Raw genomic sequence first — 16,910 nt, 5'->3', positions numbered from 1 at the left:
GGCTTCGTGGAGCTCAAGGTTTTTGTGGAGGTTAATTTATGCACGTAAAACAGTTATAGAGCCCCATAAAACTACCTAATGAAGGGCTACGTTAGTTGTGCAAACTCCCTCAGGTAGGAATGTGAGATCTGTGGGCGTGAACGAAGCCGCCCCAGCCAGCGCTGCCATCTGATGGATTGCATAGGGACCGCGCCCCACATCTCTTCCCCCTTAGAGTGACCCAGTGTGGAGATGTAGACAAGGATTCATGTGCAACAGTGCAGGACTCTTCATCAAAATATAATCTGTAAAAGTGAAAGCATCACAGCAACCTAATGTCCAGCAGTTGGAGAATGAGTAAATACATTATAGTGAATCTTTATATGTTGGAGTGTTATGTAGCCATTGTCATTTTAAAAAAAATTTGCTGGAGTGGGAGGGATGGGCTGGCTGGGTGATAGACATTGGGGAGGCTATGTGCTATGGTGAGCGCTGTGAGTTGTGCAAGACTGTTGAATCACAGATCTGTACCTCTGAAACAAATAATGCAATATATGTTAAGAAAAAAAAAAAAGAAGAAGATAGCAGGAGGGGAAGAATGAAGGGGGGGAAATCGGAGGGGGAGATGAACCATGAGAGACGATGGACTCTGAGAAACAAACTGAGGGTTCTAGAGGGGAGGGGGGTGGGGGGATGGGTTAGCCTGGTGATGGGTATTAAAGAGGGCACATTCTGCATGGAGCACTGGGTGTTATGCACAAACAATGAATCATGGAACACTACATCAAAAACTAATGATGTAATGTATGGTGATTAACATAACATAATAATAAAAAAAATTATTGAGGAGTACCTGGGTGGCTTAGTCAGTTAAGCATCCGACTCTTGATTTTAGCTCAGGTCATGATCTCAGGGTTGTGAGGTTAGGCTCTGTGCTAGGTATGGAGCCTGCTTAAGATTCTCTCTCCCTCTCCCCCTGCCCTTCCTTGCCCCTCTCCCCCACTCACACACTCTCTCTCAATAAACAAACAAACAAATAAATGAGGGAGTGAGTGAGTGATATAGTGAACAGAGGTTACCAAAGAATGTATGCACTGTCATCCAAATATTAATATGAAACTTATGAAAAAAATAATGGAAATATGCCAAAATGTTTATAATAATTTTCTTTGGTTGATTGAACTTCAGGTGATTTTCATTTTATTTTTTGTATATTTTGTGTGTTTCAAAATTTCTCCAATGAGCATGTAATTTGTACAGTTAACATGTGATTTTAATCAGAAAATAATTTTAAAAATGAAATTGAAAATGTTGCCATTTCAAAATGATGACTCCATCCTACTATGGTTGTATGGATTCCAGCTATGAATCTGATGAGAAGTCATCTAGAAAGGATGCTAGAATTAGGTTTCACTGACTGTTGCTTTCAGATTGGACAAGTTTGTATAATCTTTAATTATATACCCAAATATATGGGAACCTGGTTTCTGCAAGGCAAAACCATTTCTAAAATGTATCAGAACTTTTCAGTGTAATAAATATTCACATAGTCCTTTGATAGTATTCCATTCTAAGGGCTAATAAAAAATTAATCATTACAGCCCAGTTTGGAGAGAGAGTAGGTGGTTAGGGAATAGAAGTGGTCAGGGAATTAGCCTAGAAATAGCAAACAAAGGGCAGGATAGATGAGCCCTTGTCAGGATGGGGAGGTTTAAAGAACAGATTCTCCAGGGATGAGAGTTTGGACCTGTTTGTTAGAGATCTTTATAAATAATCTTGAAGAAGGCATTCACAGTGAAATCATGAAATTGTTGATTTGCCAGAAGTTTCCAGTGATGAAGGAGGGGTCCCTCAGCCGTGTCTGGAACACAGGGCAGGATTACAATTCTGTACACGTGGCTAGAAAATTAGCAGCTGCATTTTGCCAATGGCAAATGTAGAGACCAAAAATTCAAATTGCTTGTACAAAATAGAGGGCTTGGACTCATTGTTGATATTGCCCCAAAACATTAGTCCTGCATTTTGCTGGAGTCTCAAGTGGCAGTAAAATTGTTGCATATTATTAGAGAAGCAGCAACAAAATAGAAACATGTATTTATGTAAAACTGTGATACAGCAAGTGTACCAGATTCTGAAGTCCTAACGTGAAAGGGCTACCTAGAACACCAGAGGGAGATCAATTCTGGGACAAATCAAAGTACTATTTGACCTAGGTGATTGTGAATTTATGCACAACTTTCTAGCTTGATTGTAAGATAATTGACATATGACACCATATAGGTTTAAAGTATACAATGTGATGATTTGATATGTGTATATATTGCAAAGTGATCGCCACAATAACATTAGTTAACACATCCGTTACTCTTTTTTTTTCGGATGTGGTGAGAATTTTTAAGATCTACACTCAGCTCCTCTCAAGTATATAACACGGTATTGTTAACTGCGGTCACTATGCTGTACATTAGACCCCTGGAACTTACTCATCTTACAGCTGGAAGTTCATACCCTTTGACCACCATCACCCATTTCTCCCACCTCCTGTCCCTGGCAACTACCATCTACTCTATTTTTATGAGTTTGGCTTTTTTAGAAGTGTGTGTGTGTGTGTGTGTGTGTGTGTGTGTGTGTCTGTATCACATCACATCTTCTTCTTTATCCATTCATCTATGGATGGACACTTAGGTTGCTTCCATGTCTTGGCTATTGTAAATAGTGCTGCAGTGAACAGGGTGGGGGGGCGGTATGCAGATATCTTTGCAAGATAGTGGATTTCATTTCCTTTGGGTATATACCCAGAAGTGGGATTCCTGGATCACATGGTAGTTCCATTTTGAATTTTTTGAGGAACGTCCATCCTGTTTTCCACAATGCCTGCACCAATTTACATTCCCACCAGCCATGCACAAGGGTCCCGATTTCTCCATCTTACCCCCACCCATCTCTTGTCTTTTGATGCTGGCCATTCTAACAGGTGTGAGGTGATACCTCATTGTGGCTTTGATTTACGTTTCTCTGATGATTAGTGATGTTGACCTTTTCATATACCTGTTGGCCATTTGTGTATCTTTTTGGAAAAATGTCTATTCAGATCTCATGCTCATTTTTAAATCAGAGTTTGGTTTTTTTTTTTTTTTTTGGTATTGAGTTATAGGAGTTCCTTATATATTTTGGATATTAACTCCTTATCAGATATATGATTTGTGCCTATTTTCTCTCATTCCATAGGTTACCCTTTCATTTTGTTGAGTCTGTTGCTGCACAGAAGCTTTTAAGTTTGATATAGTCCACTTGTTTATTTTTCCTTTGTTGCTTGTACTTTGAGTGTTATATCCAGAAAATCATTGCCAAGACCAATGTCAAGGAGCCTCTCCCTTATGTTTTCTTTTAGAAGTTTTATGGTTTCAGGTCTTACATTTAACTCTTCCCATTGGAATTATTTTTTGTGAGTGATATAAGGTAGGGACCCAGTTTCATTCTTTTGGTTGTGAATATACAGTTTTCCCAACACCATTTATTGAAGAGACTATCTTTTCCCCATTGAGTATTCTTGGCTCCTTCATTACCAGGGTCTTCTGTGGTTCCATATGAATATTAGGATTGTTTTTTCTATTTTTAAAATGCCATTGGAATTTTGATGGCTACAGAGGGCTATAGATGGTATCTGTAGGTGGCTTTAGATAGTATGGACTTTTTAAAAAAGATTTTATTTATGTATTTGAGAGCGAGCGAGAGAGAGAGAGCACAAGCAGGCAGAGGGGCAGAGGGAGAGGGAGAAATAGACTCACTGCTGAGCAGGGAGGCCGACGTGGGGCTCGATCCCAGGACCCTGGGATCATGACCTGAGCTGAAAGCAGATGCTTAACCAACTGAGCCACCCAGGAGCCCCATGTTGCATACATGTACATCACGTACCATGATCTTTTTAATGTACTGTTGCATTTGGTTTGCTAGTATTTTCTTGGGAATATTTGCATCTAATTCATCAGAGATATTGGCCTGTACTATTTTTTTTTGTAGTGTCCTTAGTGGACTTTGGTATCATGGTTATGTTGGTCTCATAAAATGAGTTTGGGAATGTTCCCTTCTCTTTACTGTTTTGGAAATTTTTGAGAAGGATTAGTATTAATTCTTTGAATGTTTGGTAGAACTCATCAGTGAAACCATCTGGTCCTGGGCTTTTTTTGTTGGGAAGTTTTTGATTACTGATTCAATCTTATTAATTCTTATTGGTCTGTTCACATTTTCTGTTTCTTCATGATTCAGTCTCAGTAGGTTGTGTGTTTTCAGGAATTTATCCATTGCTTCTAGGTTATCCAATTTGTTGGGGTATAATTATTCAGTATTCTTTTATGATCCTTTGTATTTTTATTATCTGTTGTGGTGTCTCCTCTTTCATTTATAACTTTCATTTGAGTCCTCTTTTCTTTGTTAGTCTAGCTGACGATTTGTCAATTTTTTTTATCTTTTCAAAGAACCAACTCTTAGTTTTGTTAATTTTTCCTATTCTCTATTTTATTTATTTCTGCTCTAATCTTTGTTATTTTCTCCCTTCTGCTAACTTTGGGCTTAGGTTTTTCTTTTTTTTTTCCTAGTTCCTTGGGTTGTAAAGTTAGTTTTTTAAAAAAGATTTATTTATTTATTTCAGAGAGAGAGCATGTGAGCGCACTAGAGGAGATGGGGCAGAGGGAGAGGGAGAGAGAGAATCTCAAGCAGACTCACTATTGAGTGTGGAGCCTGATGCGGGGCTTGATCCCATAACCCTGAGATCACGACCTGAGCCGAAATCAAGATTTGGATGCTTAACTGACTGAGTCACCCAGACGCCGAAGTTTTTTATTTGAGATCTTTCTTTTTTTTTTTTTTTAAGATTTTATTTATTTATTTGACACAGAGAGAGATAGCGAGAGAGGGAACACAAGCAGGGGGAGTGGGAGAGGGAGAAGCAGGCTTCCCACTGAGCAGGGAGCCCGATGTGGGGCTCCATCCCAGGATCCCAGGACCCTGGGGTCATGACCCGAGCCTAAGGCAGACACTTAATGACTGAGCCACCCAGGCGCCCCAAGATCTTTCTTTTTTCTTGATGTATGCATTTATTTTCTGTTTTTATTTGTCTTGATATTTTTTAAATTTCCCTTTTGGTTTCTTCTTTGGTTTATTGGTGTTTGCAGGAGTGTGCTGTTTAATTTCCGTGTATTTGTGAAATTTCCAGCTTTTCTCCTATGATTGTAGTTTCATACCATTGTGGTCAGAAGAGATACTTGATATAATTTCTGTCTTCTTGAATTTGTTGAGACTGTTTTGTGGCCCAATATATGGTGTATCCTAGAAAATGTTCCACGTGTGCTTGGGAAGAATGTGTATTCTATTGATACTGGATGGAATGTTCTGTAAATGTCTGTTAGGATCCGTTAGTCCATAGTGTTGCTCAAATCTGCTGTTTCCTTACTGATTCTCTGTCTATGTGATCTATCTATTGTTGAGAGTGGGGTATTAAAGAATTTATGAGATTTGTCATCCTGAGAGCAGTGATTCTCAAGTGGTGTTGATTTTGTGTCCTCCCTCCCCTACCCGGGTACATTTGGCAATGTCTGGTGACATTTTTGGTTGTCACAACTGCTGAGGGAGGACATGGCTGTTGGTCCTGGCATCTAGTGAGTGGAGGATGGTGATGCTGCTAAATATCCTGCAATACTTGGGCTAGTCCCCCATTGAACCAAAATGGCACTAGTGCCCTAAAAAAAGAGGAAATGCTGATAAGATTCAAGACGAGATTGGATAGAACCTACAATCGTTTCTGAGGACCAGGGATCTACCTAACATTAATGATTCATGTTGGGAGGACAGCAGCATTCTCCCGTGATGTGCTGGAGCTGGTTGGTCGCAATTCTAGACTGCCTGGACTTGGCAACCCTGTGTTCTCTGTATCCTACTTGCCCATTTGTCTCAGGGAAGACTTGGAGCAAGATGAGGCACATTTGTTATTCCGTACAAGAGTAACTTTCATTGTCCCTCTTACCATTGAGAGAGCATCGTGGGGATTCTGGCATCCAGAATCGTGTCACGAACTCATTATGAGGATCGGAATGAATCCTGAATAACAGTCAAGATAGAGTGCCCTGAGCAAGGGCATTTGGAAATAGGAGCTTCGAAAATGCTAATGGTTTCTGTTATCTTTCAGATGGTAAACGTGTCAAGGCTAGAGGGAGATGACAATCCTGTGCAGCTCATCTACTTTGTGGAGGATCAAGATGGAGAAAGACTCAGTGCAGTCAAGTCTTCAGATCTGATTAACAAGATAGATATCCAGAGAGCAGCCATTATCTTGGGTTACCGAATTCAAGGCGCTGTTGCCCAACGTAAGTGTGTGAGGCGTAGACCCTGAGTACTGTCCGTGCTGTGCTGGGGTCAAAAGCCAGTTTTTTGTTTTGTTTTTTTCTTTTTTTGACAATGAAATCTGAATTTAAAGCATTCTTATGGGCACAGAGTAGATTTATGTCTTAAATCCTTATTATTTATTACGTGGCACTCGTATAAAACATCAGTTGTTTTTTGTTTGTTTTTTAAAAGATTTTATTCATTTATTTATTTGAGAGAGAGCGAGCGAGAGAGCAGGAGCAGGGGGGAGGGGCGGAGGCAGAGGGAGAAGCAGGCTCCCCACTCGAGCAGGAAGCCCAACGCGGGACTCCATCCCGGGACCCTGAGATCATGACCTGAGCCGAAGGCAGACGCTTAATCGACTCAGTCACCCAGGCGCCCCAAAATGTCCGTTGTTAAAATTCACTTGCCAAGTCCTTTATTTCAGCGGCTTGTAGTTGTAGCCCGCACTACTGTTTTCCCACCCAGCATTTTGTATCCCCAGTGTTGAGTTCTAGTAGCTTAAGTTAACTGTAATATTTTTTCCCCTACTCCTGTACTATTTCTTGTTTTAAAAATTTTGTCTAGGTAAAATAACTTGTTTTCTCTGTATTTATTCCAAAGCCTTGTCTGTCATATTTTGAACGTTGGTGGGGACAGTTAGTCACACAGGAAGCTGGGAGGTGCCCTCTGCATTTATTGGCTTCCTGCTGAGTTTTTTAACACAAAGAAGTCCTTGATCCTTACCCTTTTCAGTGCTGTTTCTCTCCCTCCCCATCTTCGCAGTACTTCACAATTTAAAAAGAGGTATTTTGATATTTCTGTATTATTGTTGGAAGATACTTGGCTCCTGCCCTCGGCAGCGGTTGCTCCCAGTGCCTGATTTTTCAACTCCCAGATTTTGGGTATTTAAAATTAAGAAAAAGGAGAGGCACAGAAGAGTGTTTTCCTCTAAATGTTTTCCTTTATGAATCAGACTGCTATTTTAATGTGGATGCTTTTGCTTATGAGCCAGAGAGCAATCCTTGTAGGAGCTTGGTGATATTTGCTCCCAACAGTAAATGGATAAGTAAGTGTTTAGAAGGAATGGAGCCTCGGGGAATATTGAAAAGTTCTTTATAGAGAACACATGGGCTGCAAAGGCACCTTTACAAAATGACAGCTTCCCGGTTATCCTCGGTAACAGAAGATTCTTTGTGACATCTGTACTTGTCCCTGGAAACTAAGCAGGACCAGGGCTCATGGGCACACTTTGTCTAATTCATAGATGATGATGGGGCGAGTTTAAGCAAATAATCCATTGGTGGTTTATGTATTTGAGATACAATTGCATATTAGTACGTTCTGTTTCAAAGCAGTGAGGAAAAAAAGAATAACAAAGCACTTACTTATATATCTTCATCGAGGACATTTCTGATTGTAGGAGAGGTGCCCCACTCCAGCTAAGCACTTCACCTTTGAAATATTAGTTGCTATAGAGTATGGGAACCTTTCAAGCTCCTTCCCTCTGTTCTTTGCACCTGTTTCCTCAGCTTCCTGCTAAAAACCACAGGATAAGGATCGTGGGATTGGAAGCCTCAGCCAGCATCAGGCTCAGGCCCCAGGCAGCTCTAGACCCTGGCAGCCGGGCCTCATTTGATGCATCTGTGCCTCTCCCAGGGTGTTACTAGGTTAGAACTAAGAAGAGCATCCAGTTGTCCCAGCTCCTCGGTTTGATTCTGTCACTCCTGTATTGTCAGTTGTTATGCAAAATGAGCTCCGTATATAGACTCTATTCAGGCCAAATTTAAAGATTAATACTTTGTCCCTTTTTCCATTTCCTCCATAGTCTCTGCTCTGTAATTTGTGCTTCTTTCATAATGCTCATGCTTTAGAGTGCTTGCTCCCCTCCCTTGTCACTCTCAGAGGCCTGAACCCTCACTTAAAACTAGCACCAAGAATCTTTTTTGTTGTTACATCTTTGAGCAGAAACATTTTGATCCCATTGCATGTGCTAACCATTATGGAATATGAAAAGAGCATAAAACTTAGCCCTCTGCCCGTGGAGACGGAACTGTGTTTGAAAAGATAAGACTTAGAGTCATGACCATATTAATGAGTAAAGTAGCACAGTATATCAAGATGACACATTTATGTTACAAAATGCTTTTTAAAATAGTAAGGTACCGGGGCGCCTGGGTGGCTCAGTCATTGAGCGTCTGCCTTCGGCTCAGGTCAGGATCCCAGGGTCCTGGGATGGAGCCCCGCATCGGGCTCCCTGCTCAGCGGGAAGCCTGTGTTCCCTCTCTCGCTGTCTCTCTCCCTCTCAAATAAATAAATAAAATCTTAAAAAAAAAAATGGTAAGGTACCGTTTGCAAGGCAAAGGCACCCAGAACAAAAGAACTTAGACAAGGAGGAAACTCACCTTCTTAGCAGTTTTTATGAAGTGATGATAACAGATGAGAAGGTTGGGCAGAGGGGAGGGGGACATTTTGGTCTGGGGCACCTGGTAATTGGAACCTGAGCTTTAAGAGGAGCTGCGTCCTTTGAGAGGATGAGTACAGAATGAAGAAGATGAGGGCTCAGGACCAGGAGGGAAGGTTAGGGAAAGGAGCTGGTGAAGGAAAGGAAGGCACAGTGCTTGAAGTATATTCATCCAAGGTCACGGAAGATGGGAGGCTGCAGCAGTGGTCTGGGTGGTCAGGAGGGTGGGGAATGGCAGATTCTGAGCAAGTAAGTTGGATGTCATGTAATTTTAAAATTGACATCTGGTACCTTAAATCTTGTTTCAGGAGTTTAGAGAGAGACACAGGTGAAGAAATGAAGACAGTGTTTGTAGACCGTTTATTGGGATTTCTGATTTTTAGTATGGAAGCGTTTCGGCAGGGAGATTAGGGTAGAACTAGTAGAATACACGGGAAGTCAGGAGACCTGGAATTAACATAGCTCTGCCATTGGATGAGCCATGTTCCTTTAGGCATGTCAGTATGTCACCATGGTCCCTTGGGCATTGAGGATGTGGTATACTGTGTTGTGTTTGTTTACTGCATCACGTTTCTGGCCATCAGGAGATCACAGAGTCTTAACTGCTTGACTTGACCTGAAATGACAAGGACTTTCCAGGTTTCTCATCGAAGAAGCCACGTTCTCTGCACAGAAGGGCTGTCAAGTAAGTGAGTGCAGAGGAATTCGTGAATGACCTGTCTTCTTTGTCTGCAGCCTTGGACAGAGTGAAGAGGCCGTCCCCCGAGTCCCAGAGCAGCAACCTCTGGGTCATTGTCGGTGTGGTCATTCCAGTGCTGGTGGTGATGGTGATTGTCATCATCCTCTACTGGAAACTCTGCCGCACGGACAAGTTGGACTTCCAACCTGACACGGTGGCCAACATCCAGCAGCGTCAGAAGGTAAAGGTGTAACCCCCCAGCCTTCACACGGGCAGTCATATGGCTGGGGTGGGCTGAGTTCAGGCTCTTGATACTGAAAGATGGGACAGAAAGCTGATAGGGACATTTTTTTTGGCTTTAATGGTGGTATCTCTTTGCCTCACGTTTGCTACTGGAACCATGATTCTTATGTAGTGTTAATTATACGCCAAGAAGATGAAGCTGTATCAAGGCTTAGCAGTGTTATGAGCACCGAGTTCTACTGTGATTTTATTTATGAAATGATTAGTTCAAAGATCATATCCATTTTTGTATGAATTCTCATCTGTTTTAACCCTGGATATTTTCAAAGAATGGGAGCCAAGGGAGGTTTTCTCAGATCTGTGTGTCTGTTTCTTTCATACACAGTCGCACTGGACGGCTCCTTTAGTTTCCATCCACCATATGGGAAACCCACTGTCCACCTTGGTCAAGATCATTTAATCATTAAAAAAATGATACTTAGATGCCTTAAATATTTTAATTTAAATATATGAGTGGGTCTGTATTCACCAATCTTTTGATGTACCCTGAGTCTTTTTTCTTTTATATTTTATTTTTTGGACTGTTGGTTTACTGAGAGGATTCTGTTTGGTGTTTCTTGTAAGAAACAATACACCTAGGGGCACCTGGGTGGCTCAGTCAGTTAAGCGTCCAACTTGATTTAGGCTCAGGTCATGATCTCAGGGCCATGAGACTGAGTCCCACATCGGGCACTCTATGGAGGCTGCTTGTGATCCTCTCTCTCCCTCTCAAAAATAAAAATAAAGATTAAAAAAATTAAAAAAGAAACAACACCTATAATGCATCAGCTGCAGTTTCCAGTTTGGGTTTCTTTAGAGAAGAGCAAGCAACCTGAGTGTAAAGTGCTCTAGGGTTTTTTGTTTTTTTTGTTTTTTTTTTTTGATACCCTCCCCAACTCTGTAATCTTTCAGAGCTAATTCACCTATACCTAACTTGACAGCAGTGTGTTTTTAAACATCTTTTTCATGCCATACCAAAGCATCCCATTTAGTTTTTAAAGATTTTATTTATTTGACAGAGAGAGAGAGACCGCAAGAGAGGGAACACAAGCAGGGGGAGTGTGAGAGGGAGAAGCAGGCTTCCCCCTGAGCAGGGAACCCGATGCGGGGCTCGATCCCAGGACCCTGGGATCATGACCTGAGCCGAAGGCAGACACTTAACCAGCTGAGCCACCCAGGCGCCCCCCCATTTAGTTTTTATAATAATAGCAATTCTCACTTTTATGTTTCAATGATTTCTGCAATACTTAATTGTCACATACCAGTTTCAGAGCAAAGACATTGACTCTTGGTAAGTATCGAGTTTTGGTTGATCTGGTGTGAGCAGAAACATGCCAAGCACTGAAGAAGAATGCAGTGGCTGCACACATCTAGCACCCCAGGCAGTGAGCCGTTACCAAGGGGATGAAAAGCGGTAATCTGTTGACTGTGTGTGTGAATGTGTACCCTCTGTGGGTCTCACACATTTAGAGGATTCCCTTGACTCTAGAACTGTGATAAGAAAAAGCAAGGATGAGGCAGAAGAATAAGAAATAAAGGGTTGCCTGTTAACCTTTTAAATTTATTCTGTCTGGGTTTAAAAAGTTCTGCGCATTACAAACCTACACCTGCTGAATGAAAAAGTAGGTATTCTTCACTTATTGTACTTCCGTAAAAGTAAATGAAGAGTATTCTTTTTCTTATGAATGAACTAAAAATGCAAAATCATGACTAAATTGCAAGCTGATGGTTATCAAGAGTATTGGAAGCATTTTATACATTAACATTATATTTATTACCTATCTTCATTTATTATTTACAGAGTGTGCTAAGATTGTTTTGTTGTTAGACTAGATAATGCCATGGAAAACCCTGGAAAAAGTGCTGGAGGTACTAAATCATTCATAGCGTGAATTTCATTGTAATAAGATCAACAATAAGTTTGGAAATGTTTTTGTTCTGGTGAAAGAGTATTGTTGCAGAGAGATTTACCCAGTGTAGATGGTTATGTATTCAGGTCTTTCATGTTCCAGGTTCCCTAACATAAATACTCCCTGTGGAAGCCCATCTGTCATCTGTTACTTCATTCAACTGTCAGAGGACAGCATCCCTTGAGTACAAAACAGGATACTCCCCAAGTCTTCTCTTTCTCTCACTTTTACTTCTGAAATATCTTCGTGCCCCAGATGTTGCTGTAAATCAGATGGACAGAGTTTCAAACAGAACTTCCAGCCCTTGGGGTTGCTCTTGCTTTGCATGTGCTGGAGGATTTGTGCGTTCATCTTTACAACATGTCTGTCGGAAGGTCTTCTGTGTGGAGGAGTCCCTGAGGGAGTCGGCGTCTTCTGACCTGGGTAGGGGGGACTGACCTCTGTGACATTTCACAAGGGTGGTCTTTGGTTTGCTGGCACAGGAACCTACCGTATAGATCTTGTCATGTGTTTATAATAGAAAAAGGATGATCTCTGTTTAGTTTAGAAACAAGTATCTCTACTTCACAAGAGTTTCTTCTAAGATTTACCTGGCCGTGGTGAAGGGCCTCTATCTAGCCCATCCCTTGGGACAATTTGAAAAGATGCTAGTTTCCCCTGGGACTGCGAAAGTTCTTTTTCCTTCTTGTGTGACTCTCTGTTGTCTCTCTCTCTCTGTTCTGCTTGCTCTGCCCCCTGATGCTGCCTCGCTGCTACTCTCCCAGATCCTTGAGCTCTGTAATCCCAGAGCTACAAACATCTGGAAACAATACATGTGCCCACCAAAAAAAATCCACACCCCCTACCCCTTGTAACGAGCAGGAAACCTCTTCAGATTGTCTGAGAGTGGATTAGTTTTGACATATGATAAGAGGGAGAGGCCATTCTGTCTACATTTTGAGAGAGGGTCCTTTTTATTTCCAATCATTAAAAAACAGATCTAACCCGTATCTTTCCTTTATCTGTAGTCTCTTTAAAGTCATCACTGTTTACTGGTATTAGAAAAACCGCAGCTTGGACCCACCTCACCCTGTTGAGGTTCTGTGTAAAGAGATGAATGGCATTGGCTAGATGCTGCTGGTCCCGTGAAAACTTGTTCCTTCCGATGGGGGCAGTCCACTCCCTGTGGTTGGTTGGCGTGGGACTGTGGTTCCTGACTGGTGGGTACTGCGGGCAGCCACATGGAGATGCCTTAGTCACTGCTTATCCACTCACCAAATACTGAGTGTTTGCTCTGAGCCCAAGCAGGGCCAGGCCAGGTTGTAAGCCCAGATAGCATGCAGTCCCTGTTTCGAGGGATTCGGTAAGGGAGAAGGACTAGGGACCCGACACTGACACACAGCAGTGTTGAGTCTGTCTGGGCTGTCCTGGAAGCAGGGAGAAGGGGCAGCCACCCCGTTGGGTGGTGGGCTGCGTCTGCCTTCTGGAAAGAGGCGATGCTGGGGGGCTCCTGGGTGCCTCAGTTGTTGGGCGTCTGCCTTCAGCTCAGATCATGATCCTGGAGTCCTGGGATCGAGCCCCACATCGGGCTCCCCGCTCAGCTGGAAGCCTGCTTCTCCCTCTCCCTCTGCTGCTGCTTCCCCTGCTTGTGCATTCTCTCTCTCTGTCAAATAAATAAATAAATAAATAAATAAATAAATAAATAAATCAATCAAATCTTTAAAAAAAAAAAGGCGATGCTGGGGCTGAAGCTCAGAGGTGGAGGAGATGAAGCCAGGTGAGGTGGGCCCAGGTGGAGGGAATGACCTGTATGTCAGGAATGATGGAGCAAAAGTTGTCTGGAAGGGCACAGCAATAACTGTGAGGTGACAGTAGGCAAGAGCCAGGCTGGGAGGAGTTGTAGGACATATCAGGGGTCGGCAATGGTGCTGTAGGTAGTGGGGAGCCATGGAAGGATTTTCAGCAGGGACAGCAGCTTGAACATACTTATCTCTGGAATGACCACTTTGGGAGGCTGTGTGGACAGCTGATCGGAGAGAGAGAGGCTCCATGGGTGTTTGTCCCATCTCAGCCAAATTCATCTTGTCCCCTGTGGTTGCTCTTTGAGTCTCTGCAAGGACCCCGTGGCACCTAATATGTGGAGAGTTCAGTTCACCCGTGATCTGCTGTGGCCCCCAGGGGCGGGAGAGTCTTGGAGTTCTGCTCTTCTATCTCCAAGACCACAGGGTGACCGGGGGCCCCAGGGCTGCAGCAGACACAGCAGGAACTTTGCCTTTTCTTCATCTTCTGAATGGAAACAGCACGGCGACTACGGAGACTTTTCATAGATCTCATGCACCAAATAAGAAATGGGTAGACAATCTGCTCTCTTTGAGATGGCAGATTTTTACCCAGGCACCTTTGGGGTTTGCTCTTTGATTTCTATTTTTATCTTAACTGCTCCTTCCCAGGGGTTTAGGCTAACTGGAGTTCTAGAGATTCACTCCATCTTGTTCTGCCCGGGGTTGTATTATATTTACGGCTCATATGTTTTAAAATTCATCAGGCATCTCTCCTGTTCTTTGGCTGACCTGCTTTACCCGCCTGCTCTGACTTGTCGGCGACGTTATTCTAGTGGGGCACGGACAATGGGGCCTGTCCCCTCTGTGACATATTAAAGAGAGAAGGAACAAAAGAGCTGTCTCTCCTCAGAAATAAGGGGTCCTAATGGAAATATTGAAGGCACTAATTAATTGTGGCTCTTCTTCTATAAAATACTGATTGAAGCTTATTCTGCATGTGGAAGCCGGAGACACAATACAGCCAGACTTAACTTTAGATTTTTTTTTTTTTTAAGAAATGGAAAAACTAGAAAAAAAATTCTCGAAAGTAGGGATGAAACAAAAGAGCTAATTCCATAAGTGGGCAAGGTTTCCTCTAATTTCTTCCTTCTGTGTGTGTTCTAAGATAGCTTTTGTTTTGTGCAGAAGCACAGAGTAGTTGCCAAATTTCCATTGTTGTAGAAGGTGGTGACTCACCCTGCCAGTGAGAAGTGCAAGGATCTAATGGAGATATTTGAAAATGTTAGTAGGAATCAACAGTAAGCCCACAGGGCTTTTATGGACTTATATTTTATTGATGACATATACCCTTTTTCATGGCTCCCCACAAGATCCAGCAAGTTTGGAGCTTCAATTTACTTTTTAAAATTGATTTAGTCATCAAATATTTACGGACGGTCTACCATGTGTCACACCCTGTTGCTGAATTATAAAATTTCATATCTAACTTCATAGCTTTTATCTGATGGCTGAGAATGCTTAGGCATTTATATTAACTGCTTGATGTTTAATCATCCAACAGCAATAATAATGAAGCATTTTGACGTATACATACGCTTGTTTCTTGCACGAACCTGAGAGTTTGTCAGGGTAGACCAGTAGTATTAACTCCTAGACCGGGGGTACACTGAATGCACCACAGAGGTAGAGCTGTTTGTATTTTTCCCTTATTCACTTGGAGACCTCTACTTGGAAGAGGCAATCTATGCTCTTCCTTCAATTTTGGTAAAGCAGATCATCTGCTTTGCAAAAGTGATTGTCTCTTGGTCGTTGGAGGCATTTAGTTTCTTGCTGGGAAATACACTAAAAAAGGTTTTACCAAGATTTATTAAATGGTGTTGATGGTGTTGACTCAGTGACTATTGATTATCTCTGTGATTTTTTTCATTTAGAGGTAGCTTGTTAAAGAGCTACCATGAGGTGCGGCTGGGTAAAGCTCCTATGTGGGTAAGAGGGGCACCTCTCTTCTGTAAAGCAGGAGAGGGACCCTTATAATGGGAGGCGGGAAATGGGAACCAGCCCAATGGCCAGACTACAGGCACACTCTCAGGAAAATCACTGGTAGTGAAGAGCATACACAGAGCTTATCCATCTGAACTTAGACGGTCTTAAAATGGCTGCATGCCCCTGGGAAAACGTACACCCCCAGGGATTCAGGGAGCCCTGCTGAAGATCACAGTCTTGTGGATGAGCAGATAAAGAGTATCCTGAGTGGTTGGAGGGCCGGGGGAACCAGAGAGGGGCAGGTTTGGGTTCATATTCGTGAAGGAGTGTTCCTGAGCCAAGGACTCTGTGGAGTAGCTTGCTCTTGTCACATGACATCATTAATTTAGAAAATACAGCCCACCAGGTCTTTATCTTTTGTTTCCAAGCAACATCTTTGTAAACTACATTTAGAGTAAGTTTTGTCCCCCTCTGCTGGCAGAAGTCATTATTGCAGACTCCTTCCCTTGTCTTCACTGACTGTAGACTTGCAGTGCTAAAAAAGACCTTTGAGATCACGAATGGAAACCATTGGTATTGTCACTCATTTGGCATAAAATTAACACAGATATGGCAAAACCTTTTGCTTCTACATAACACATTGTCTAAAATAGCTCCTTAGGTTGGTTTGGCCTTTGTCTTTGACAGATGGACTCTCTCTAGGGGTGGAATACAGTGGGGATAAGGGCTTTGGTTGTGCATGTGGCCTTCATGCCAAGGAGGCCCTTGGGACAATTATTGAAATGCAGTTTAGTTTCCTATACTCTGCAAGCTCAAATTAATGATTCATGATTACCCCCCCTACACTTTTAGGGTCCCCACAAATGGTGCCTCACCTTTATTGCCTACAGTTCTCTGTACTTGGAGCACATTTCCTGTGTTAGCACAGGAAGCTAGAAGTTGAGGTCTGGACTCCGTGGTGACAGGGGTCTGGGTTGTGGGTTTGGTGTTGCTACCGTGTATCTCAGGTAGGACTTCTGCGTCCCCCAGTGTGAGAGGTGGGCTTTTTTGAAGACCCCTTTCTCCTTCCTCCTTGTGCCCCCAGTACTTCTCTTGGCCACTCCTTTCTAGAAATTCTGTATCCCCTTGCCTTCTATTACATTGAACTTTACAAATTCTTTTTTTTGAAGTCATCTATTTTTTCCTTGCCTCCTTTTCCTCCTTTGAGCCCCAAACTATTAGATGTTCCCCAACATTTTATCCACAGACTCTGTTTTCATCTTGAAAAATCTGAGAAAAAAAATCTCAGGTCCCCTACCTGTCATCTTCTGTATAGATTCTCTCAAAGTCCTGTCTCCAGCCTGAAATTTCCCCCAAGCTATTGTCCTCCGTGTCTAGCTACACGGGGCTACTCTCCTTTGGAGCTTTTCCTGCCATCTCAAACTAAGCATGTCTAAAGTGAAACCTGTCTTTTTATCTCCTCAGGTTACCATTCTTTCATGATAAATGTCCCTTCC

At 42.5% G+C, this 16,910-nt stretch overlaps 1 protein-coding gene across 1 annotated transcript in view; it reads left to right on the top strand.

The window, feature by feature from the left end:
* The window catches only part of KIAA1549 (KIAA1549 ortholog), a 142,473-nt gene that overhangs the window by 77,109 nt on the left and 48,454 nt on the right, over positions 1-16,910 (top strand). Inside the window, exons 13-14 of the mRNA XM_028106217.2 lie at positions 6,161-6,338; positions 9,536-9,720. Coding sequence (XP_027962018.2) covers positions 6,161-6,338; positions 9,536-9,720 — 363 coding nt within the window. The remainder of the gene's footprint in view (positions 1-6,160; positions 6,339-9,535; positions 9,721-16,910) is intronic.

This window comes from Eumetopias jubatus, unplaced genomic scaffold (genome assembly GCF_037043125.1).
Source record: "Eumetopias jubatus isolate StellerSeaLion01/CBP00866 unplaced genomic scaffold, mEumJub1_p1.0 scaffold_14, whole genome shotgun sequence".
NCBI classification, from domain to species: Eukaryota; Metazoa; Chordata; class Mammalia; order Carnivora; family Otariidae; genus Eumetopias; species Eumetopias jubatus.
Note: the sequence above shows the minus strand (reverse complement) of the source record. Positions and strands in the feature narration are given on the sequence as shown.